This window comes from Gobio gobio (assembly GCF_949357685.1).
Source record: "Gobio gobio genome assembly, chromosome: 20".
NCBI lineage: Eukaryota > Metazoa > Chordata > Actinopteri > Cypriniformes > Gobionidae > Gobio > Gobio gobio.
Genome location: NC_137113.1, coordinates 25,230,668 through 25,255,912, shown reverse-complemented (window position 1 = coordinate 25,255,912; position 25,245 = coordinate 25,230,668). Strand labels below are relative to the sequence as shown.

Here is a 25,245-nt window from a genome sequence, read left to right as displayed (position 1 = left end):
CTCTATGGCCTCCCTCACGGTAGCTGAGCGCCACCTCTGGCTCACGCTCGCGGACATGCGAGAAACAGAGCGCGCGGCCTTCTTAAACGCCCCGCTCTCTCCATCTGGGCTCTTCGGACCAGCGGTCAAGGGGATCGTCGACCGTTTCTCCGAAGTACAGAAGACGACGCAGGCCATGAACCTCTTCCTGCCTCGACGCCCAGGCGCCAGCGGTAGCTCCGTTGCTCGCCGTCCTCGCGACCAGCCAGCACCGAGCTCCGCGCAGCGCCCAGCGCGGCCCCCTTCGTCTCAGCGAAGACCGAGCGGCCGCCCCAGATCGCGCTCCTCCAGCCACGGTAAGCCGCCTCCCCCTCGGGGCCCCCGGCCTAGGATCGTGCTGAAGTCCGAGCCTCCAAAGCCCTCCTAGCCAGAGGCAAGAAACGACGGTTAAGTCCCGCTGCGGCCGGACCACCGTCAAAACTCTTTTTCCTGTCAGCCCCCACCACTGTGGCTGCTGCAGAGGAATTTCACGCAGCCAACGAGCTGGCAAAAACGCCCTCTCGCCTGTCAACCACCGCCGTTTTTACGGCGAACCAGAGAAATCACAAAAGTTGCATTATTTCTGGTTGCACGGCTCACGCCGTATGTGTTTCAAATGCAGTAAATGTGCCCACTTTTCTGTGTTCACCCCTGCACATAAGCACTATAAACCCCGTGTCCCCCACTCACATAAAGCGGCCTCCGGCCGCTCGAGTGCTAGAGTTAGGTCACGTGTCCGCTTGTCTGCGTCCACGCCTAGCCACCACACGCGCTGTCACACAGCCACTCTTAACCGGTCATGTTCCACGCGTAAGAGTTGTGGCCGCTCAAACGCGCTCACACATTTTCGCGAACATTATGCCCCAGGCGCTACGCGCCGCGCCACACACCATTTGTTTTCCGCCCAAGGTGGCCGAAGCGATGAGTGTAGGGCCACACACAAGACATTCCCCGCTCAAAGCGGTAGAGACACAGTGTGTAAGGCGGCCAGCCACCGAAAGCGAGCGGCTGGCCCACAGCACAGAGAGCGCGCGCACCGCGCCCGCCCCTCTTATACGGGCCGTCAAACCCGCGAAACGCGGCGTTTCGAGCCCAGAGGCCGTTCTGTCCCGTTTGGCACACGCGAAAGCGTGGGAAGCCATTCCAGGTGTATCAGAATGGGTGCTGAGAACAGTGAAGCACGGCTACACTCTGCAGTTCGCTCGCCGCCCTCCGCGCTTCTGTGCGCGTATAGAGACGAGAGTGAGCGAAGAAGTAGCACATCTACTTCGAGCGGAGATAGCCACGCTGCTGTGCAAAGGGGCTATAGAACCGGTTCCCCATTCTATGAGCGAGTCAGGCTTTTACAGCCGATATTTTCTCGTGCCAAAAAGGGACGGGTCGCTCAGACCGATTCTGGATCTGAGGCGTCTGAACAAAGCTCTTTTGAGGAGATCGTTCAAGATGCTTACGACCAAGCAGATCCTCGCGCATATTCGCCCGAGAGACTGGCTAATTTCCCTAGATTTGAAAGACGCATATTTTCAAATCAAGATAACGCCGCGTCACAGGCCATTCTTACGATTCGCCTTCGACGGCCAGGCTTATCAATACACCGTCCTTCCGTTCGGCCTGTCACTAGCACCCCGTACATTTACGAAGTGCATGGACGCGGCCCTCGCTCCCCTGAGAAACCGGGGGATGCGAATATTGAACTACTTGGACGACTGGCTCATCCTGGCGCAGTCAGAGGCCGAGCTCCTCGCCCACAGGGCAATGCTGCTCAGCCATTTGGACAGCCTGGGGCTCACGGTCAACTGGACCAAGAGCTCATTAGTGCCCACGCAATCAACCTCATTTCTGGGTTTGAATCTGGACACTGTGGCTATGTCTGCCCGCCTGTCACCACAACGCACACGCCAAGTTCGGCGCATGGCTGCGTACTTCCGGCCGGGCAAAATCGCACCTCTCAAGCTTTTTCAGAGGATGCTGGGACGTATGGCCTCAGCTGCAGCTGTGCTCCAGCTGGGCTTAATGCGCATGCGCCCGCTGCAACGCTGGTTAAACGCCCGAGTGCCTCACAGAGCCTGGGCTGCCGGAGGTTTCAGGATCAGAGTGACTCAGGGCTGTGTTGCAGCCCTAGAGCCCTGGTTAGTAGCCGACTGGTACCAGCGGGGAGTGACAATGGGAGCCATCTCACACCGCAAAGTCATCTCGACGGACGCCTCCACCTCGGGTTGGGGCGCCGTTTTCAGCCGACTGGTACCAGCGGGGAGTGACAATGGGAGCCATCTCACACCGCAAAGTCATCTCGACGGACGCCTCCACCTCGGGTTGGGGCGCCGTTTTCGAGGGCAGACCGGCCTCGGGCCTCTGGTCGAGCGGAGAAAAACTCCTACACATAAACTGTTTGGAGATGATAGCGGTAGAGAACGCGCTCAAGCAGTTTCTCCCGTTTATACGGGGACACCATGTGTTGGTCCGGTCGGACAATACCACGGTGGTGTCCTACGTGAACCGGCAGGGCGGTGTCAGGTCCAGGTGTCTGGGCAATCTGACGGAACGCCTGCTCGTGTGGGCACACAGCTCGCTGCGCTCGCTGAGAGCGGCGCACGTTCCGGGCCACCTCAACGTGGGCCCGGACAAGCTGTCCAGGGGCCTCATTCTCCCAGGAGAATGGTCCCTGCACCCCCAGACAGTCCAGCTGGTATGGCGCCTATTCGGCAGAGCGGAGCTCGACCTCTTTGCAACAAAAGAGAACGCCCGCTGCTCGACGTTCTTGTCCAAAAGCGAGGATGCGCTGTCCCAACTTTGGCCCAGCCTCCCGCTGTATGCTTTCCCGCCGATTTCCCTATTGACCCAGGTTATAGCGAAAATCAGGGAAACGCGCCGCCCGGTGCTCCTTATAGCGCCGCGCTGGGAGAACCAGATTTGGTACCCAGAGCTGGTGAAGCTGTCGCACTCACCCCCCTGGCCAGTTCCGCTGAGAGCAGACCTCCTCTCTCAAGCAGGAGGGTCAGTTTGGCATCCCCATCCAGAGCGATGGTCTCTGCATATATGGGTGACCAACGGATACCCGTTGACCTGCCCGAAGGGGTTATGAACACGATCTCACACTCTAGAGCCCCCTCGACGAGGCGGTTATATAGTTCTAAGTGGTCGGTGTTCACTGAGTGGTGTGCTTCCAAGGGATTGGAACCGCAGCAATGTGGGGTCCAGCGGGTGCTCTCCTTCCTCCAGGAGCTCTTGGAACTGGGCAGGTCCCCTTCCACGCTCAAAGTGTATGTAGCGGCTATAACAGCGTTCGCCCAGACGACGCTAGGCAGCACGCTAGGAAGGAACGAGCTCATCATCCGTTTCCTCAGAGGAGCTAGACGGATGAATCCCCCGCGGCTCCCATCGGTTCCTATTTGGGATCTGGCCTTGGTCCTAGAGGCCATGAAGGCTCATCCCTTTGAACCGCTCGAGACTGTGGAACCAAGGTTCCTTTCGCTAAAAACCGCGTTCCTGATAGCTCTGGCTTCAGTGAAACGCGTGGGGGATCTACACGCGCTCTCAGTGAGCCCGACGTGTATGGAGTTCGGTCCTAATGACTCTAAGGTCATTCTCAGACCGAGGCATGGTTATGTCCCCAAAGCGATCGGCACTCCTTTTCAGGGCGCAGATTATCTCCCTCTCGGCTCTGCCAGCATCCGACGAGGGGGACGGTGGCAATATCCTCTGCCCTGTCAGGGCATTGAGGGTTTTTGTCACACGCTCCGCCGCCTTCAGGCGTTCTGAGCAGCTATTTGTTTCGTTCGGAGGGCGCTCTAAAGGTCTCGCCTCCTCGAAACAGACCCTGTCCAGGTGGATAGTGGACGCGATTGCAACTGCATACGCTTCCAAACACCTGCAGTGCCCGCTAGGTGTCAGAGCACACTCCACCAGAGGCATGGCCTCTTCGTGGGCTTGGGCCAGAGGGATTTCCATCCACGATATTTGCGTGGCGGCAGGCTGGGCCTCCCCGTCTACGTTCGTGAGATTTTACAATCTGGAAGGTCCTGCCTTACAGGCGAAAGTGTTATCAGTTCAATAAGGCTGTTGGTTCTGCCCGGTGATTCTGCGCAGACATAGCTCACATACTGGTAGTAAGTTCGGTACAAGGCTTATGTAAATTTGAAGGAGACCGGCGGTACCGTTCCCTCATTTACGAAAAGAGCTGTTGTGAGTTTGAAGGTGACCGGCGGTGCCGTTACCTCACTCATATGACAAGATATTGTGAATTTGAAGGCGACCGGCCTTGCCGTTCCCTCATTCATGAGACAAGGTGTGGTGAATTTGAAGGCGACCGGCAGGTGCCGTTCCCTCATTCATAAGGCAGGGTGTTGTAACCACCCGTTGTAACCACCCGTCAGTTCAAACGAAGTGTCCGTATATGTGGTGGCCCGTTTCCTTTACCGGCCACCCTGCCCGAGCAGTGTTATGGTCCCCAGTTCCCTGGGATACATATGCTGTATGCGAGGCGCGCACGGCGTTGACAATATGTTCCCGTAGCGTAAGGAACTTACGCAATACGAGAGAACCTCTCGTAAGAGAACGATACTCGGTTACTTAACGTAACCTCGGTTCTCTCTAGAAGAGGGAACGAGTATTGCGTTCCTTGCCGTGCGCCCCGCGGGCTTTTACGCTTCAGAACTACGAAAACCGAATATGCAGCCCGTGAGCCCTGCTTATATACACGTGGCCACGCCCCACCTGTAGGCAAATGAAGCCAGGTGGGCTCACCGATAGGCTGCTGCAGTTGCCAGCAGAGCAGCCAATAGCACGCTGGAATAGCCTGCTATGGTCTGCCAGGCTGCCGCACTGCGTTGACAATGTTACAAAATTAAGGATCATTTTGGGTTTTTCAGAAATCTCGAAGAAAGAATACTTTCCCGTAGCGTAAGGAACTTACGCAATACTCGTTCCCTCTTCTAGAGAGAACCGAGGTTACGTTAAGTAACCGAGTATCGTTTTTGTGCAGCATCAGATTAATTTTTTCTCCCTCATTTACTGTTCTTGGCCATTATAACATTATTTTTTGATTGCAAAGCCAGGACACCATATAATCATGCACAGTGTTGGGGAAAGTTACTTTGAAAAGTAATGCATTACAATATTGCGTTACTCCCTTAAAAAGTAACTAATTGAGTTACTTAGTTACTTTTTAAGAAAAGTAAAGCGTTACGTTACTTTTGCGTTACTTTTTCTCACCTGGGGCCCGTTCTTCGTACGTTGCTTATTACATCTGAGATGATTTGACAGATCCCAGATCTTTTAATCGTGATAACTGATCTCAGGCTAATTTGGTTCTTCAAACGAATTTGCGGATTGGATTAAACTATCTGGATTAAATGATCTAAGATCACTGCGCGTTCTTGTGTTCCCTAAAGAGGGCAGATGCATCGATACTCAAGACAGCAACGTAATGACATCATATAATTAAAAAAAGCCACCTGGCAAAAAACTTGACAAATTATACAATAAAAACCCCACGAATTTCTGGACCTTTATAAGGAAACAGCCAAACCACCAAACCAACATAAAAGTTATAATAGATAAATGATAAATGTTTTTTTGTTTTTTTAACATGATTACCAATTATTTATATTTATATTCAGATTTTATACTGTATTTGTACACCCTTTACATTTTTATTTCAATGTTGTAATTTATTTTTTAATTCAATTTGGAGCAGATTTGTAACGACAGTATTAACGTTTCTTAAGGGTCCAGATCAAATGATCTGCATCTCTTGCGCTGCATCAAGCCACTCCCATAATATCTGTGATCACTTAAATTAATGCACGGCTCAGAGTAACTGTACAACATGTGTGTAAACCTCCAATAAAATTATAAAGTAATTATTCCATCACAAATAAATCGCTCAATCAAGTGGCTGTGTCTATATTATTATATACAACATTATAATATTATAGACATTCTCATATACATAAACAATATAACATTTTTATATTATTATTTAAAATTATTATTATTGCCCCTGGTTCAGTAATGAACTCTTGTAATAAAGTAGCAGTGGCTGGGACAGATTTTAAGTATCACCTCAAGATGCAATCTAATCCTGTTTACATGAAATAAGCCTGCTCATGAGCAGGTTTAAGCTTACGGACCTGTTACTATGACAGCAAGTCCAGGATGAGCTTCGAAGAACCAAACAATCCGAGATCATGTCAAATCGTCAACAATCAAATCCAGCTCACTGAGTTAGCAACGTACGAAGAACGGGCCCCTGGGCTGGGCTTGTTTTTGTTTTTGTTTTGTTTTATAACAAAAAAGTTATATTTTTGTGCAACGGTAAAGACCTCTTCATACCAAAATTGAAATAATAAGCCCCAGGCTGAGGTAAAAATGCAAATTCATGCATGAACAGGGTGCAGCTCTGCTGTTCTGCCATTCTGGATAATGGTAGAATAGGATGCAGGAGAAAAAAGATTTACCAATAAAAACAAAAAAAAATTAAATTAAATATAAAGGTAGATTATGCATAAAAATAGTTGTTTTATTTAACATTTAATAATTGGAGGTTTGCATAGTGCTCTGATTTTGCATTTGACTGATTTTATTCATTTTGAGGAGTACAGAATCTTTATTGTGCAAGTGAGATAAATAAATGCTCACATTTAGTCTAATAACCATCATGTTAACAAGCCTCTTCACTTATTTTTCTCAACATGGGGGCAGGAGAGCTGTCAGTCAAATTAATGTGAAAAAGTAGCTTGCGTTACTTTTTTGGAAAAAGTAACTCAGATATTTTGTTGTAAATTTGAAAAGTAATGTGTTACTTTACTAGTTACTTATTATTAATTAATAGTTAATAAAAAGTAATATTATTGCGTAACTCAAGTTACTTGTAATGCGTTACCCCCAACACTGATCATGCATTCTGATTGTTGGTGGTTTTCCCTGTTGGGAAGAGGTAAAATTTGTAATTTTTACTGTTAGTGCCACCTCCATTAACCCTTTAGAAAAAGGGTAGTGAGTCCTGCACGGGTCCGATTTTGTAAATCTGCAAATTATAGACACACTTAAAAAAATTTGTATTGCCGGCAAACAGAAGTTATTACACGACCATTAACACAAGGACAACTTCAGCCGAAGCTGTCAAAAAGCTGCATCATGAAGAACATGGTTATGTGTTCTTATCATCTCTACGAGGCACCTTCAGTTCTGTCCCCTTTTGAAAAATACTGTTCGATAAAACTTTGCTTGGTTTGTTACCACAGTTATCTGCGTGCTTCCTCAGCGATGAAGTTCCACATTTACAGCTATCCAATACGAAAACTTTAAGGCAGGTTTTGCATGCAGCAAAGCCTTTCACAATATTTTTTTCTTCATCTGAGATAACTCCAAATTTCTCCCACACACTGGACTTGATTTTTGGTGACGTATTGTCGACAACTTTACAATCTCCACTAGGTATTCATTTCTTCAACTCCTCAGGATCCATCCCGACGACTTCACTGCAGGCAGATCATGCGGGCGCGGTTGTGATTCTCCTGGTAGGCGCGGGCACAAATAAACTTATATGGATTTGAAATGATTTTATCAACTTGAAATACAGGCAAGGCATATTTTTGTAGATGTGTTCCTAAAAATATGTATATATTTTTTAGGAACACATCTACAATATACATGCATATATTTTTATGTTTGCACGTGACTGTTTTAGATCCGTGTTTAGACCCGGGTTTCTCCCTTGTCCGACCCGATCCGCACCCGTATCCGACACAATTAGTTTTTTTTACCGGTTTCAGCAATATTCGCGGTTACCCGAACCCATGCAGGACTCTGCCGCAGTGTATTGTTGAGGTTTTTAACTTTTTCAAAGAATTTTACCCAAAATATTTGTCAAAATAAGATTTGTCACCAAAAATCATTCAATTTGCTGAAACACAGAGAAAGTTATGGCCAAATTAAGACTCAACAGCACCCCATAGTGGACAAAAACGTCCCCAACATAACATAAGGGTTAGGGTAACTAAACCCTAAACCAACTTTTTTTAGTTAATGATCTGTAATACTGGGGCTTTATTAATGCTGTTCATTGATTCGAGTAAATGTTTTGACATTTGAGTATAAAGTGTTTTAATTCTATAAAATATGGTGTAAAACCGCCAAAGTGCTGCCCTCTTAAGGTTGAACGGTGGCTACTGCAGTTGAATTTTCCTATTGGACGTTGTGGTACATCGTGACGTAGATACTAAATTTGCCAGTGGGTGGAGTTAAGCTCTGAGCAGGGGTTTAGTTACCCTTTAAAGGGATAGTTCACCCAAAAATGAAAATTCTGTCATTTACTCATCCTCAGTTTGTTCCAAACCTGTATGAGTTTCTTTGTTCTGCTGAACAGAAAAGAAGATAATTTGAAGAATGTTTGTAACCAGCCAGATAGAGTAACCATTGACTACCATAGTATTTTTTCCCCTACTATGGTATTCAATGGTTGCTCTATCTACTTGGTTGCAAACATTCTTCTAAATATCTTCTTTTGTGTTCAGCAGAACAAAGAAACTTTTACAGGTTTGGACAACTTGAGGGTAAATGATGACAGAATTTTCATTTTTGGGTGAACTATCCCTTTAAGTGTCCAAATACATTTCAGGGCCAAATACACTCATTGATGCACTACATATAAAATACTTTTTCACTGTCCTCTAGCTCACTCTTCTAATTTATGATATCCTTGAGCATGTCTACATGTTGTATCTCGCCCATGAAAAAGACATATTCAGAAAATGGTGTAATACAAGTCTCACCTCAGCTCTGTGTGTTCATTAATTCTATTGTTCTTAAAAATAGACATTTATTTCATCTATTGTGGTTTAAAAGTAAGAAAAATATTCCTCCTAAGACCACAATAAAGACACGAGCAAGGCAGCTTAAAATACCTGCTCATACCTGCTCATTTTTACTTAAAGACTGATACTGTGCAGTGTCAGATTTCAGTAGGAGGGACACAACAGAGGCAAAGTAGTGTGCAAGTCAAAAATACCAAGGAAAAAAGGAGAATTTGAGAGGGAGAGAAGATTATCAATGACACAGACACGGACACAAGACAGTGTTTTTGTAGTGGCTTTGACTGGAAGAGGATCTAAAAAATAAGCATGAGATCAAGAAACGCTCCTAAAATCAGCTTATTTTATGGAGGTGAGTTAAATGGAGGCGTATTCATATGCCTGTTATTGCCACTGACATTTTTAAAAGGTACATATCAATTGAATCTTATCTTCATGTTTTTATTTAATGGGTTGTCATTTATTGGGTTTATTTACTGGATTTTTATTATATAACTTTGTAACTTTAGTTTCTTGCTCTTACTGTTTGTTATCATAGAAGAAGGGACATGCATGTCTGTCTCTCACACAAACACATACTTTCAGAATCACTCATCAAAACAGCCGTTGGTCTTAAATCCTCATCTCTAAATGTCAGTGATTGCGCTATTCTGGTATGATCCATTGTTAATGAAGATGAAAAAACAGTGCCTCGGGTCACAGGAGAGAATTTTTTTTTCTGCTGAAACATGTACTCCATCAGCACACTGATTTATAAACATGCAGGTACAATAACATGTTTGAAAGACTGCTTCGTGAGTTCATACTCAACAGCCTAAGGCAATAGCAGAGTCTATGACCAACAGAAATATGTGTGTGTGTGTGCGTGCTTTAGGTGCTCTTGGACGAAGGATTCCACTGTGCAGACCTGGAGAACATGTCATCCATCCACAGCAACTTCTAGATGGCAGGGTGAGGCCAAGGCAGAACATATACAACCATATACAACGTTATATATTATTTTTACAATGTAGTATATAGTACGTATTGTGAGCCAGATACAAAATGTCTATATTTAACAAAAAGACTGTAACTGCTTGATTTGAACTTTCATTTCCAGTGTGATCGCTGTACCTATTTTTCCAATGGTTCTAAAGATGCCAGAGCGAGTTTTAAAGATTATTTGTTTGTAAAAGAAAACGTGATTCATCAGACCAGGCCACCTTCTTCCATTGCTCCGTGGTCAAGTTCTGATACTCACATGCCCACTGTTGGCGCTTTCGGCGGTAGACAGGGGTCACCATGGGCACCTGGTCTGTGGCTATGCCGTCACAATTTGGCACTGGTCAAACTCGCTCAAATCCTTACGCTTGCCCATTTTTCCTGCTTCTAACACATCAACTTTGAGGACAAAATGTTCACTTGCTGACTAATATATCCCACCACCTGTTATCAGTGTTATTCACTTAATAATGTTATGCCTGATCAGTGTATATTTTATATAATACCACTATTACTACTGATAATTATTATTATTATTAATAAATTGTATCAAAGTTTTTAAACAACCATTTTTTTCCAATGTTAATTAGATGTCACAGATATAGTAAAGTCGTGTGCATACAGTTTGAAATGTTGTATTGTGGAATAATGCCCAGTCTTTCACTTTCTATTTTAATGTATTTTTTTGGCAGTACACAGTATACACTGTTTATTAAGTAGTAAACTGGTGTTTCCTTAGAATAGGAGCCCTAAACAATCATCTGAATCTTCTTTATTTTTCTATTGTTTTCAGTAATACGCTTATTATAATTTTCACATCTAAATGACCTGTGGCCCTTAATATGACTGCCGATTCTGCGTTTATGCATAATGCTCAATCATTTCTTTGTATCAGGATGCTGAGGCTATTTACCAGTGGCTCTGTGAGTTTCAGCTTGAGCAGTACACATCGAATTTCCTCACAGCTGGTTATGATGTGCCCACAATCAGCAGAATGACCCCTGAGGTGAGCCATCTTTTTGTGTATCAGCATTTGAGTACACAGGCTTATGTTTGCATCCTGCTGCATTTCTGGCACAACACATTAGTATTCACTAATGCATCTAATAAATATCAAAGCTGAACATACCGTAATCAGGTTTCTGAGGTGCTTTTAAGAAAGCTATTAATTTTGTAAGTGTATCAATCTTTTTTTGTATGGTTTTAGGATCTGACTGCTATTGGCGTTACAAAGCCTGGTCACCGCAAGAAGATCTCTATGGAGATCAGCAGCTTGAATATCCCAGAGTGGTTGCCGGATTACATTCCAGTAATTCAATGCTATGTTTTCATATAAACAGTTTTAAACATTTACATACATGTGCTGTACTAGTTCAAGGTTATGACACACCTAATGAGAACTTCAGTTGTTAATAAACAGATAATTGCTAAATTCAAATCACAGACATTTACTTTTATATGCTTAAAGGGATAAAGAGATAGACAAAAATTAAAATTCTGTCATTAATTACCAAACCCTTCCGTTTATCTTCGGAACTCAAATATTTTTTTCACTCCATTGACAGCCAACGCAACTACCTTTGTGTAGATGCTTTGTTTGGACCAAAAAAAAAAAACATATTATAAAATATTATTCTCCAACACACATTCATGAGAGCACCACAACGCGAGAACATGCAATTTGTAAATAGTGGTAAATATATATATATATATATATACCGTATATATGATATTATTTTTTTTTTGCACAAAGAACTTGCTTTATGAAATTGAGGTTAAAGATTATTTTAATGATGTCTTTACTACCTTTCTGGGGCTTGAAAATGGTAGTTGCATAGTCTGTCAATGAAGGGACAGAAAGATTTCATCAAAAATATCTTAATTTGTGTTCTGAACGAAGTTCTCACGAGTTTGGAATAACGATGGTGAGTAATTAATGACAGAATTTTCATTTTTTGGTTAACCATCAGAAGCATTGTCGGTTAATCAAATCAAATGAAAGACAAATCACACTTGTCTGTTTGTTTCAGTCTGATATTGGGAAATGGCTCAGTGCTATTGGGCTGCCACAGTACCAGAAAAATCTAGCAGAAAATGGATATGACTCCATCAGCATAGTGCAGGATATCACATGGGAGGATCTACAGGAAATTGGCATCATTAAGCTGGGTAAGTGGATATTTAATGACTTTTTAATGTTTTCGAAAAAAGTCCCTTTTGTTCAACAAGGATGCATTTATGTGATCAAAAATACAGTAAAACAGTAATATTGTGAAATATCATTACTATTTAAAACAACTATTTTCTATTTAAATATATTTTAAATATTTTAAAATTACATTTTAAAATGTAATTTATTCCTGCAATGACACAGCTGAATTTTCAGCTTCATTACTCTAGTCTTCATTGTCACATGATTCTTCAGAAAACATTCTAATATGCCGATTTGGTGTTCAAGTAACATTTTTTTCATTATTATCAAAGTTGAAAACAGTTCAAAAGAACGCTAGAAATCTATTGTAACATTATAAATGCCTTTACTGTCACTTTTGATCAATTTAATGCATTCTTGCTGAATAAAAATATACATTTCTTTCTTGACTACAAACAAAAATGATGCACTCAGATAAGGTATATACCAGATAAACGACTGTGAATGAACTAAATGTTCTTAATGCCCATGTACATCAGATCCATTTCTTGTTCCAAAGTATTTTTCCTAAAAGTATATCTGTGGTTTAACATATTGTTTATCTACAGGCCATCAGAAGAAGCTGATGCTTGCTGTTAAGAAGCTCAGTGACATACAGAAGGCTCGTAAGAACCAGGCCGAGGGGCAGGCGATGCTACAGCGCAGGAGAGTCCCCCCCACCCTCGAGCTGGTGGCCATCGAGCACCACGACAGCTCCGACTGCCCCTCGTCCCCTCTATCACCAAAGATGCTCACTTTCCAGGACAGCGAACTGAGCATTGAGCTACAAAACGCCATGGCTCGGAGCGGATACAGCGGAGGCCAAGATGGTCTCAGCAATGTGAGTGGAACAGCCATGCGTCTTAGTTCAGAAAGCATTGGTACACGGTCAGGAGGGTCAGGACGGTCACAAGAACGCCCAATGGCATCGGTAACCCCCCACAGCCGCTCACAAGAGAGTCTAGGCAGTATGGAGAGCAGTCCCAGCAAGGAACAATATGTCATTATGGAATCTCAGGATAGAAGCCAAATATCACCTGTTAAAATGCCGGCGGTGTTGACACAACCTAATCAACCCATATCTGGCAGTCCAGCAAGGACGCCACCCATAATCACTAGTAAAATAGCACGCTTTGCATACCCACCCATCCTCACCAAACCCAGACCGGTGGTTTCTCCCTCTCAGCCCCATCATGGATCACCTCTTCAGAGGGGCTTTAGTTACCTGCAGCATCAAAACTGCAATGCCAACATGAGAAGCCCAGGTCCAATCAGACCCCAGCAACAAAACGGAGACACATCCCGGTACAAAAAGCGAACTCAAAGTCTTTCACGCTATGCTATGTCAGATGGAGAGAACGATGAAGATGACATCTCTGCCCCTACGACAACTTCCATCAATGTGGCATCTTATGCCACGCTTACTCGCAAACCCGGCCGCAGCCAACCGTCTTACGGATCCAGTGAGCGTCAAGTGGGCCGCAGTCATTCCTTCGCCGTACGTGCCAAGAGGAAAGGTCCTCCTCCTCCCCCTCCAAAGCGACTAAGCTCTGCTGCGAGTGGGGTAACTACAAGTGGGGTCGAAACAGAGAGTGCAGGAAGTGTCCGAAGCATTGCAGCCAGACTGGAGAACAATACTGGAAGCCCCAATAAGACATGCAACAGCCCCGTTTTTAAAGCCATGTCGCCAGCTACCCCACCTAAAAATATGGGGAACCGTAGGAGGACCACTAGTGAATCTTCGATGTATGAAACAATGCATGGCGGAGAAAATCCTGCTAATGAAAACATCGGCCCTCCGAGGAACCAGCAACGTGCAGGTTCAACATCCTCACAGGAGAGCATACCTTTCGCTGAAGAGGGCAAAGTTACAATCAAACAAAGGACCAAAATAGCACCTGCTAAGATAGAGTCTGAGGCCGGTGTGGAAATTCTAAAGCCGGCACAATCTATCAAATCGTCCCTAGAGGTGCCTGAGTTTAACTTAAAGGAATCAGACACGGTCAAAAGGAGACACAAGCCAAAAGAACTGCAGATGAAAGGTCAGGGCACCAGCACGCAAATAGGAAATGAGAGGGCCACAGTGACCGAGATGGTCTCGCAACGCATGCAGAATGGAGGATTGACAAAAAATCCTTATAAATCTGGCCTCTCTCCAAAACCAGGCTCTCCACATAAACCTCCCACCCCTTCTAAGCCCACACGGCATTCTACTGCAGCAACCTCAGGTAATGCAATGTGCCACTTTAGGCTATTATTTAAAGTGAGAAAAGAAAATGTATTTTTATTTTAAACATTCCTAACTACTTACAAACATACACTACTGTGTGATCAATACTAGTTTTTGAAAGAAAGAAATACTTTTATTCATCAAGGACGCATTCAATTGATTAAAAGTGACAGGAAAGACATCATGTTACAAAAGATTTAATGTTAGAAAAGATTGTGTAAGCCCATTTTACTAAAAATTGTATAGGGTAGAACTCCATTGTTTTATCCATTAGAATTGATTGGCTCCAGTGGTAGATATCTAACACAAATGAATCTCAACCTGTTGTGATAATGTAAAACTCTCCTGATATTAGAGTAACAATTACTGAAGAATAAAATTCTGCATATTTTGTGACCTTTTTGAGCTTGGAAGGGTTCAGTTTGAGCAGATGTTTTATGCCATCATCTCTGTCCTCGTCAAAGCTCATTTCCCAGGACATTCAGAATCTGGCTCATATTTGCAAGCTCAAACATATTCTCAAAAATATCATTTTTAACATCTCCAAAATCAATATTTTGATGGCTGACAGCTTCTTCACCAGATCCACCAAGTTCTCTGCAGTAAATCACTGAGCCATTTCAAGTTTTCCTGATGATACATCCAGTCTTTTGTTTTCTGTCTGCGCTAACTATGAGTGAAACATCCCTTCATCATTGTGTATTAGACCACCTTTGCCACCTTGTAGAATAAAGGTGAACTGCTCTTATTCAGTCATTAAATGGGAAGGGTGTGTGTGTGTATGTATCACACACCGTTTCTGTCAATCTCATGTCAATCTTGAGTACCTATGGAGTAGTATTGCATCCTTCATATCTCCAAAAAGTCTTTAGTTTTATCATATTTATAAAAGACTCCCCAAATATCATGCGCAAGTTTTATAACATTTGTATGTGTTTACTCATGGTTTATGAAGACATGATTCGATTTATGGACTATTGTATGTGACTTAGTAGTAGCAAGTGGAACGGTTTTGCACGTCAGACTAGTGCGTGTTTACATAGAAAAACAATGGAATAGTAGCACAATTGAATGAAGAAGCGCGCTTTGTGTGAACGGCCCCTAGGTTTAATAAGAAATAAATAATTTAGTTCAACATTTTCCCACTCTTTGTGTATTGTTGTTTGGAGTGGTTTTACAATAAACAAACAGACACCTATAGTGGTCAGCTAAACAAATGTATTTAAACACACTTCATACATCACATGCTCCATTGATAAATTAACTATACGTTCATGTTGTTTACTTGATGTGCACTTACACGCCGATAGCCAACAACACAGACATTTGAAGCAGTTTTACTCACCGCCCGCAGTTACAACGCATAACTGTGAACCTTTATCGTTGGGACCGCTCTATCTTTCAGCATTAGACAGTCTGCAAATCCGGAGTTGAACTGGGCCTTGTTTATAAAACAATCATAGCCGAAATGCAGGGAATAAACAAAAACATTTGCGCAACTCCGTTGCTGCTCCGGAAAAACAAACTCCATCCACTGTCCCCTTAACGCTGGGTTCCTTGGGAAGCTGAACAGGGTTGTCTTGCCCTGACAACCAAAAACACACTTCTTGTTGACGTCAAATAGGCCCATACTCGAAAAGAAACCGGAAGGAGTGTTTTTGGCACAGAAATACTCCATCAAACGTCCAACTTATTTGTTTAAACTTTGGCCATGTTTTGCATGGGAATCCAAGTCTTTAACGGTGGTAAAAACTCAGTATGCATGAAATAGCATTATACTCCTCTTTAAAGAATCAATTATTGTGTAGAAGAAAATATACTTACACTGTTACATACCTCTGGTCGTTAGCGACCCTATACAATTTTTTACAAAAATAGATTGGGAAAACGGTCATTCTTTTATAATTGTTTTGTTGTTATAATATTTATAATGAATTGATTGAGCAATACTAAGAAGTTTGTGTCTAACTTTAAAAAATGAATGAGGAGGAGGGTAGTGAATGACATCCCGGGTCACTAAAGACCCGAGGTATGCCTTTAAGGGTTAATCATAACAACCCTGATTGATGCTATTTAATCAGAAAACTACCCCTGGGATTCTCAAACAAGCATTTGCCCATGTTTATATTTATTTACTTGCAAACCAATGTGTATGCTGTCACTAAATTATTGTTCTATCTCCTCCTTTGGCTGTTGTCAATTTTCTTCAGGAGTGACAGTCAATGTCACACAAAGTGTGGCCTTTTCCGTTTCACCTCCCTGCAGTCCTCTAGCTCACTGTCCCCCAAACAAAGCACCTCAAGGTCAGGCTGCGCTGGCAGGAAAGCCACAGGCTGTGACCAAAGGTCAGGAGGTTTTGGTCCACAAACGACTTGAGCAAACAAGCACATCTCTCGAGGCAGCACTTAAAGTTGTGGAGAGGAAGTTGGCTCAGGAAGATCCAGCAGAAAGGTAACACAAACCACTTTTTTTTTTGTCTCTTTGTATCTGTCCTCTGTCAAAGTAGTATTAAACAGCTTGAATCCACTTTTTCACACAGTAGAGGAAATTCTGTATTTCAATGAGACAGCCTTGCAGATGGTGCTATAATGACCGAATGACCGCTTGTCACAACAAGCCTGCTGGGAAATCTAGCAATAAGTGATCTCCCTAAAACTAGTGCCTGTTTTTCCTTTGACTCTTTGATCGTTTTGGCTGCGATGAAGACAGATTGTTGATGTCCTTATCTCACGGACAGAGACAGATGGTGTCTCAACAATTTAGACTTTAATTTGACTCCCCTCCTATTTTATCTCAACAAATCCACTGTCAGCAGTGTTGCTGGTCAATCTGTCTGCGTTGAGCCTTATTTTGCATTTTGAACAGATTTAGCTGATAGCGTAGCATATGCTAATCAAGGATAAACCCCTCAGTCAGTATGTTTTACATAAAGTAACCCCACTCCTGACTATGTTTGGAGTGGAGTACTAGTGTACTAACTACTGAATAGGCCTACTGTGCTGTATACACTATATACTAGACTTCTATTTAAAAAAAATAATGGAAACATTAGGCATTAAAAACATTTTAAATAGATGTATGCTACTATATCTTATCACATGACCTCAGCGTTTAATTAAAGGATTAGTTCACTTTAAAATGAAAATTACCCCATGATTTACTCACCCTCAAGCCATCCTAGGTGTGTATGACTTTCTTCTTTCTGATGAAAACAATCTGGATTATTAATAAATATCCTGATGTTTCCAAGCTTTATAATGGCAGTGAACGGGGCTCTAGAGTTTGAAGCTCAAAAAAGTGCATCCATCCATCATAAACATACTCCACACGGCTCTGGGGGGTTAATAAAGGCCTTCTGAAGCGAATCGATGGGGTTTTGTTAGAAAAATATACATATTTAACACGTAAAAGTATAATGTCTAGCTTGCGCCAGACCGCCTTCCGTATTTAACTCACGGAAAAAGTGTAACTGACGCGACAATGATGTCGGATGTAGCTTATGAGTTTTGAACTGTGAGAGGCATTACACTATCTTAAGTTGAATACGGAAGGCGGCCTGGCAGAAGCTAGATATTTTACTTTATAAAGTTTTGAATATGGATATTTTTGAGCCCTGTTCACTGCCATTATAGCGCTTGGAAACATGAGGATATTTATTAATATAACTTAGATTGTGTTCATTAGAAAGAAGAATGTCTTCTACACCTAGGATGTCTTGAGGGTGAGTAAATCATGTGGTAATTTTGCAGCAATCATGTGGTAAATTTCCATTTATCCGATCAAAGTAAAAAAAATTGAAGTATTGTTACCATTTTAAAACAACTGTTTTCTATTTATAAAATGTCATTTATTCCTGTGATGGCAAGGCTGAATTTTCAGTAACCATTACTCACTGTTCAGTGTCACAGGATCCTTCAGAAATCATTGTAATATGCTTATTTGGTTCTCAAGAAATGTTTCTTAATTTTAGTTTTTAAAGATTCTTTAATGTTCAGTGTTCAAAAGAACAAAATATGTTTGAAATAGAAATCTTTTGTGACAATGTTAATGTCTTTACTGTCACTTTTGATCAATTGAATGCATCCTTGCTAAATAAAAATCTTGCTGACTCAAAACTTTTAAATGGTAGTTATATTAATATATTATTATTTGAAATAAAAATGGTTATTTTTGCTATTTGTGGCTAATATTACCTTCTGTTCATCTATCACACTGAAAGTTCAGGTCAAGTGCATCTAATTGTACGAAACTGTATGCCCACTTCGCCGATTTTCGCTCAAGCTCCTGAAAATCGCGAACTCTCATAGAAATGTAAAATGACTGCAGGTTGCTGTCAGTGTAAACCTTGTTCTTGCTTTTCTTTCTCTCAGGGGCGTTAACACAGTGAAGGCAGCTGGGAACATTCTTGACGATATAGGGAACATGTTCGATGATCTTGCTGACCAGCTGGAAGCCATGTTGGATTGACCTACTGGTCAATAACCTTTGTGCGGGGCCTTCACATGCGAGCTTGTGGATGGTTTAGACATGCAATATCTAACTTCTCACACTTTGTTTACAACACACCTTGGTGGTCCTGCTGACAAGTATTAGTTTTACCAGTTGTTGCAATAGACTGCAGTGCATCTGTTGGGTGGATCCTGCCTCAAACTTCCAAGAAAGGTCCACTTGAGAACTTTCACATCTCTCTTACCAAAATGTTGTTTTCCGCATCTTCGGTTTGCCCGGACAGGATATCTGCAGTAAGGTTGCAGAATGTAAGCACTTACTGTTCAGATCCACTGTACTAAAGCTCTTCCAACAGAGACGGTTTAATTTCCTGTTGTGCTCAGATCAAGACTCACAGTTGCCCTCAAGCAAATGGATATACGGTGTAAAATCTACAACCTGAACTCAGTTTCAAGTGCTCTGAGACTGATCACTCTTCAATTTTGTTTTCTTTAGACCGGACGATCCTTTATTCGGTTCAAAAGTAAGCAATAATACAACTGATCAAAACATTACCAGGAAAACTGCTCAGCGGACATCATCATTGGGTAGTGACCCAAACCTCATGGACCAAGTATGTTTGACTATAATGAAATGCCATGTCCTGCCAACTGATTCAGTGTTGTATTTGTAGTTGCACTGTACACTGTGCGTTTCAACCGTTTCATAACAATTTAACTAGATCTTAAAATGAAAATTACATATTAATAGAGCAATAGTATATTTTGACAACTGTTGTGTTTTGGGAAAGAGAAAACATTGTATGGATTACATCTATTATATATTTTTGTACCAGAATGATAATTTATTTGCTTTGTCAGGTTAAAAAGGGATGAAATTGACATGCAAAAATAGAAACCGTTGCAAAGCACTATATTTTTTGGCTTGGCTGACCAAAAGGGAACTTGCATTTTAATAAACTGGGGTCCATGTGGTTAAAACACACACCAAACTATAGGACAAGAAGTGTTCAAATGGAGCTTTAAAGTCTTGAACAGCTATTCACTCTCTTGTGCACTTTTACCACATTTATGTAGTGTATGCACTATGTATCTTTTATTGTATCAATTAATTTCTGCATGTACTGTACACTGGTGAGACAGCCAGTACTCGACTGAAAGAGACTTTCTCTAACTGTTTGATGTAAACTACATTGTTCAAAAGAATCGTATAAGTAACAACTGCAAGAAGACCAGACCATCCTGTTCTTGCATGCTTTTTTTCTAAGTAACAATCTGTAATTATAGATTTTGTATTATGTGGCATAATGATATTTTAATGGACTCTATGAAAACGGCACTGCTGGTGCTACAGTATCATTTAAATGAGCACTGTGTACTTTATTTCCCAAGTTCATTCCTTTCTGCAGTGCTTTGTGTGGCATTGCTCTGTCAAAAAACTAGACACATGGTTCGTTGCTTTGCCTGGGGCCATGAGTGCCATACAGTAAGTAGAAATCAAATTCATCCATTTAAACTACTTGAAGCATTATGTTTAATAAAATAAAAAACGTCAAGAGATCAATCCTTGAATTACATTGTGTCGTCGTGGCTCTAGCATTTGTTTTATTATATAGTACCAGCTCATTGAATGTGTCCCTCGAACTCTCAAGGATTTCTAGTTTTATTGTAAAGACAAACAGTGGGGAAAAACTGAAAAAGAATGCAATCAAATTAAAAACACCAAAGAAGGGTGGAGAAAAAAAGAAGAAAGTATTCAGCCATTGAGCCAGCTGTCCTGACATTTGGTGTAGTCACAGATCTCGTCTGGTTTGAACCACAGGTTGATCTCAGCGTTGGCACTTTCGACAGAATCGCTGCCGTGAATGATGTTCCTGAAGGGAAAGAAAGGTTATATTAGCAAAACTGGAAGTAAATAAATGGAAGTAACAAGATGCAGTCTCTTGTGCGCACCAAGGCGGCATTTATTTGACTAAAAACACAGTAAAAAACAATATTGTGAAATGTTATAACCATTTAAAATTGTTTTCTATTTTAAAATGTATTTGGTTCCTGTGATGACCATTTTCAGCATCATTACCCTAGTCTTCAGTCACATGTTCCTTCAGAAATCAGTCTAATATGCTGATTCGGTGCTCAAGAAACATTTCTTATATTATCAATGTTGAAAACAGTTGTCCTGTCTAATATTTTTGTGTAAACCGTGATGCCTTTTTTCAGGATTATTTGATATTCAAATCAAAGTTCACTCTAAAAGGCCTTTCACATTAAACGATGTGAATGTACGACGCGATGACGCTCTTGAATCGAAACAATAGATCCAATAATAAAATCGAAACAACAGATTTGAAGTTCAAAAGAACATAAATCTTTTGTAACAGCGTAAATGTCTTTACTGTCTGTTTTGATCAATTTAATGCCTTGCTGAATAAAAGTATCATTTTTTTTCATAATGGTGTGAGAAACACAAACCACGCAAAATCCTATCAGCAGTCTGACTGAAACAGATTTCCAAAAATGCGATTTGATTAGGATTTCAAAACGTAAATATGAATGTAGCTGGAAACGGATTTGTAATAGTCGCATTTCATGTGATTTTTGACCGTTCACACTTGTATTTTAATTGGATATCAATCGGATATGCACAAAAAAACGGATTTGGATTGACAGTTTGAACGTAGCCTTTTGACAAATGCTGTAGTTTGGCCGAGGCCTGGAAGAGTTTGTTTCGTGTTGATGACATATTGAGAAGATGCATGCGTTTCAAAAGGATGACTCACTCTGGAATTGATGCGAAAAACCTGTTCGCATTAAGCTCTGAGGAAGAACCCGGAGCTGAAATTCAGATATGGTAATAGGGGTTTCATTTCCGACATGCACTGTAAGTAAACCAATCACAACAGACTCAACCATCTGACCAATCAGAGTATAGGGTCACGGAAAGGAGAGGTTTAGAGAGACTGATGAATGGTTTTCAGACTCTGAAATGATGTGATATACAATGTATATTTTGAGAAAATTCAAGTGTTTTTTGACATTGGATGCATTTAAACCTATTGTAGGAGACCTCTGAAACAAAATTTAGAACCTTTAAAATGGCATACAAAGTTGTCAAAATGATATTTTAGAATACAGTATGAGATCTTACCGGACAACCTGAACGCAAAAGTCACCTCGGATAGTCCCGGGCTTGGAGTCAATGGGATTAGTCTCGCCGAGCATTACTCTGCCGGTTTTTATAACGTTAAAACCTTCCCACACCTAAAAATATATCACAGAAATAACATTAGTACTGTCATCTTCATGAAATGTATGAAGAATATTTATTAGCAATAAGGGAGAAGTATTATTAAATTCAAAGTGCCCTAGAGCCGCACTCTGGGGAAAAGAAATATAAATAGGTTTACCATGGCAACCACAGGGCCAGAGGACATAAAACCGACAAGGCCAGGGAAGAAAGGCCGATCCTTTAGGTCACAGTAGTGCTCTCTCAGAAGATCCTCATCGGCCTGTAGCATAGAAAGTTTTGTGAAATAAAGGTCTATTAATGACCTAAACTTTTTTTGTGACTAAATCTTCATTTTGAGGTCATGTTTACTGTAACCAGATGGGCACATGAGGATATATATAGGAGCAACTTTGCAGACCACAAGGAACTAGTAATTGGTTTAACCCCTAAAACAAGTGTGTCTGAAAGAGTTTAAGTTCCCTAACACTAAAAATAAGAGTTTTGTACAATTATAGACTAGGGAAAAATCTCAAATATATAACGTTTTTAATCTGTTAAGTAACAATCAGAGAATCAAATTAAACTGCAGTTCTAATACAATTATACTATTTTTCAAAACTATTAACTAGAAAATATTATACATAAAATAATTGCCCCTACAACTTATTTTCAATGGCATATTTAGCCTACTTATTTGAGGGCATATTTTTTTTCTAACCATGTAATATATATAGAAAAGAAAAAAGCTTTCTAAATCATTGTAATACAATAATATATTTTAAACATTATTCAATAAAATATATCTTATATTTTAATATTATATAGCATACTGTAAATACATACAGCATATAGACAATAATTTAATTATTGTACCCCTACGACTAGGTTTTAGCGCATTTCTTTTTTAAATAATGTAGAAATAAAGAAACAAATCTTGCCTTTTTGTCACATTTGTATTATACAATACATTCACAAATAAAACTAATGCTATGATAGCCTACATGTAACCGCAATCTAAACGCCAAATTAGGGTGCATCGCCTACGTCTGACGCCCTCTTTGGCACTGTTTGGCTATTAAAAGGAAAGTCAAGTCCAATATAAACTATTTAGATTAAAACTGTTCATTTAATTTACCTGGATTAACTTCATAGCAACTAACTTGAAGCCTTTCAGTTCGAAGCGCTTGATGATCTCTCCGATTAGTCCCCTCTGCACTCCATCAGGCTTGATGGCAATGAAAGTGCGCTCTTCATTTCCAGACATTGGGCTAAAATTAAGAAAAAGAATACCGGTAAAACATACGAAAAACAGCTGCTGACAGAACTGCATTCAAACTTACGTTGTCCCACATTTTGCACACTGGGCTGGGCGTGTGGATGGGGGTTTCGGCGATGAAACCCCTGAGCCCATCACTCCATTTCAAGTGACAGGGAAGATCCTGGTCTTGGCCTGTATTGACGGCTTATAGGGTGGACTGTAGGCTAACTGAGCTAAGCTTAACCGTGACTAGTGATCTGATCTGATCGCTGTCCTTAAGCATCCTGTCCTCAGCACATTATCTAATAACTTTATTTAGACAAATCTATTATAGGCCTATAATACAATAAAGGCTGAAGTCATAGCCGATTAATATCATAATTTTCCTTCGAATTTTATTTTAAACGGACACTTCTATGAAACAATTAGCCTATACGGGCGACTTATATTTGGTAAACTAAGTAGCATTAAACCGATCTGCGCGTGTGCATACCACCCGACCTCAGAATTGCCATATTTCATTTGTAAGGTTAAACTTTAGTCAAATTGACAGTAACAATATAATAAAACGCAGAGAAAATATTTGTCTTACTTTCTTTGACGACAGTCCACGAGTCTGCAGTTGATTCCTCACAAGCGCGTGCCTTCACTAATCCATGATCATCTGCTGTAAGTGTTTTATGGAGGTGGGCGGAGACTGATTCCAGCGCTCGCGCATCCAGTGATGTTTAATCTTTTGCGGTACATATTTAATTATTATTAGACAGTAGACCCCCCCCCCCCCCCACTGGCATAAAGTTCTTCTATAACTAAAAAAGACAACACCGCTTTCTGTCGGTGCTTCATTTCTTTTTATTGCCAAAAAAAAACCCCATCTATCTTTAAAGGTCTCAAGTTCTGATATCTCGTAAATGAGTAGGTTCATTGTATCAATATTTTTTTACATTTACAGAAATTGTTTTGTCAAATAATAATTAAAACTAACATTAATAATTATTATTAAATAATAATACAATGATGTGACAATAACATTTTACATTTTAATAGTTTAAAAACATAAAACATTTTAATAATACTAGTTGTATTATATACTAAATACTAAATGTTATATATGTTTCTCTTTTAGATTTCTCTTTTCTTATTCCTTTTCCTCTTTAGTTTTGTTTGTATTCCCTCCCCCATAAGAGTACGATTCTGTATGCATCTCTGTTTATAAATGTATTAATAATAATAAGACTTAGTCATTCAATGAATGTTTCATGTTTTTAAATTTAGTCTCATGTCAACACTATTGCTCTAATGAGTTACAGTAATTCTAACATGCAATTACATATCAAAATGCAGTATGCAATCATTGAGAAGCACATTAGAGCATCAGAAAATCTCTGATTTATTAAGTTCCCCCAAAGCAATTTATCCACTAAGCATAATTTAACAGCTCCAGTTAAGCCACAGTATACTGCACATGGCCATTATCTCCATCTGTAGAACATATTTCCATGATGGAAGTTTGATGGTGTAAGATTTGGGACCCATTAGACCATCTGTGCAGTTAAGAAATATGCATTTAATCTCTGCTCAGATTCAGCATCATGAGTTAATCCTCAGGGAATCACTCATGTCAGTTACTTATATGCACTTCCACGTACTCTTTTCCACAGTTCCATTAAATGTGTTATGCAACTGTCAGTGTCTAATAGATGCACACTCAGTGTAGTGGCACTTTTGGCTCTTGTTCTTGTATCACTATTAATTGACCATTAGTAGTCCTTTGAAAATGTAGTGAAGGCATGCAAGGCGGTTAACTTTCAGCTTTGTACAAAAGAGCCTGGAGGGTTTTAGGTCTCAGTCCTATTAAGTAAGCCTAAATTAGTGCACCACACTGACAATCAAATGAAAAGCAAGAGAAAAGTGTTCATTGCTCATAAGTATACACTGAAAAAAGTGCATTGTTATATTGGTCTAATCAAACCATGGTTTCCTGTTTATTCAGGGTTTTTTAATATATATATTAATTAATATTAAATCAAAATTTTAGGTTTGAACAAAACAATAATATGAACTAATACATTTGGAT

General features: G+C 40.9%; 2 protein-coding genes across 6 annotated transcripts in view; one reads left to right on the top strand and one right to left on the bottom strand.

Annotated features, from left to right (window-relative positions):
* The window catches only part of LOC307116709 (CASK interacting protein 2), a 73,841-nt gene extending 53,581 nt beyond the window's left edge, over positions 1 to 20,260 (top strand). Inside the window, exons 15-21 of one of the 2 annotated variants that reach the window (XM_079801026.1) lie at positions 9,706 to 9,782; positions 10,708 to 10,818; positions 11,020 to 11,121; positions 11,843 to 11,981; positions 12,573 to 14,231; positions 16,444 to 16,684; positions 18,604 to 20,260. In XM_079801026.1, the coding sequence (XP_079657152.1) occupies positions 9,706 to 9,782; positions 10,708 to 10,818; positions 11,020 to 11,121; positions 11,843 to 11,981; positions 12,573 to 14,231; positions 16,444 to 16,684; positions 18,604 to 18,700 (2,426 nt within the window). In that variant the 3' untranslated portion in view covers positions 18,701 to 20,260. The remainder of the gene's footprint in view (positions 1 to 9,705; positions 9,783 to 10,707; positions 10,819 to 11,019; positions 11,122 to 11,842; positions 11,982 to 12,572; positions 14,232 to 16,443; positions 16,685 to 18,603) is intronic. The other variant, XM_079801025.1, reaches the window with a different exon arrangement.
* nme2a (NME/NM23 nucleoside diphosphate kinase 2a) lies at positions 19,154 to 23,839 on the bottom strand. Of its 4 annotated transcripts, none has more exons than XR_013815310.1 (6): positions 23,251 to 23,788; positions 23,046 to 23,178; positions 22,089 to 22,190; positions 21,830 to 21,942; positions 21,462 to 21,560; positions 19,176 to 20,555 (listed from the first exon to the last, which is right to left on the bottom strand). XR_013815310.1 is itself a non-coding variant. In XM_079801029.1 (6 exons), exons 1-5 carry the CDS (start codon positions 23,319 to 23,321, stop codon positions 21,492 to 21,494), a joined length of 444 nt encoding a protein of 147 aa, XP_079657155.1. In that variant the 5' UTR covers positions 23,322 to 23,788; the 3' UTR covers positions 20,044 to 20,555; positions 21,462 to 21,491. The 4 variants fall into 4 exon arrangements, 3 of the variants coding, with proteins under 3 accessions (XP_079657154.1, XP_079657153.1, XP_079657155.1); XM_079801029.1 differs by having other exon boundaries at positions 20,044 to 20,555; positions 21,462 to 21,516; XM_079801028.1 differs by lacking the exon at positions 21,462 to 21,560 and having other exon boundaries at positions 19,154 to 20,555; positions 23,761 to 23,839.
* Between the last annotated feature and the right edge of the window lie 1,406 nt (positions 23,840 to 25,245).

Bases quoted from the DNA above. Each gene is read 5' to 3' on its own strand.
- nme2a (XM_079801027.1), bottom strand. From the start codon at position 23,321: ATGGGCTCAGGGGTTTCATCGCCGAAACCCCCATCCACACGCCCAGCC. The intron at 23,179-23,250 runs GTAAGTTTGAAT...TCTTAATTTTAG, and splicing joins TGTGCAAAATGTGGGACAAC to CCCAATGTCTGGAAATGAAG. The intron at 22,191-23,045 runs GTAAATTAAATG...TCTATGCTACAG, and splicing joins TTGCTATGAAGTTAATCCAG to GCCGATGAGGATCTTCTGAG.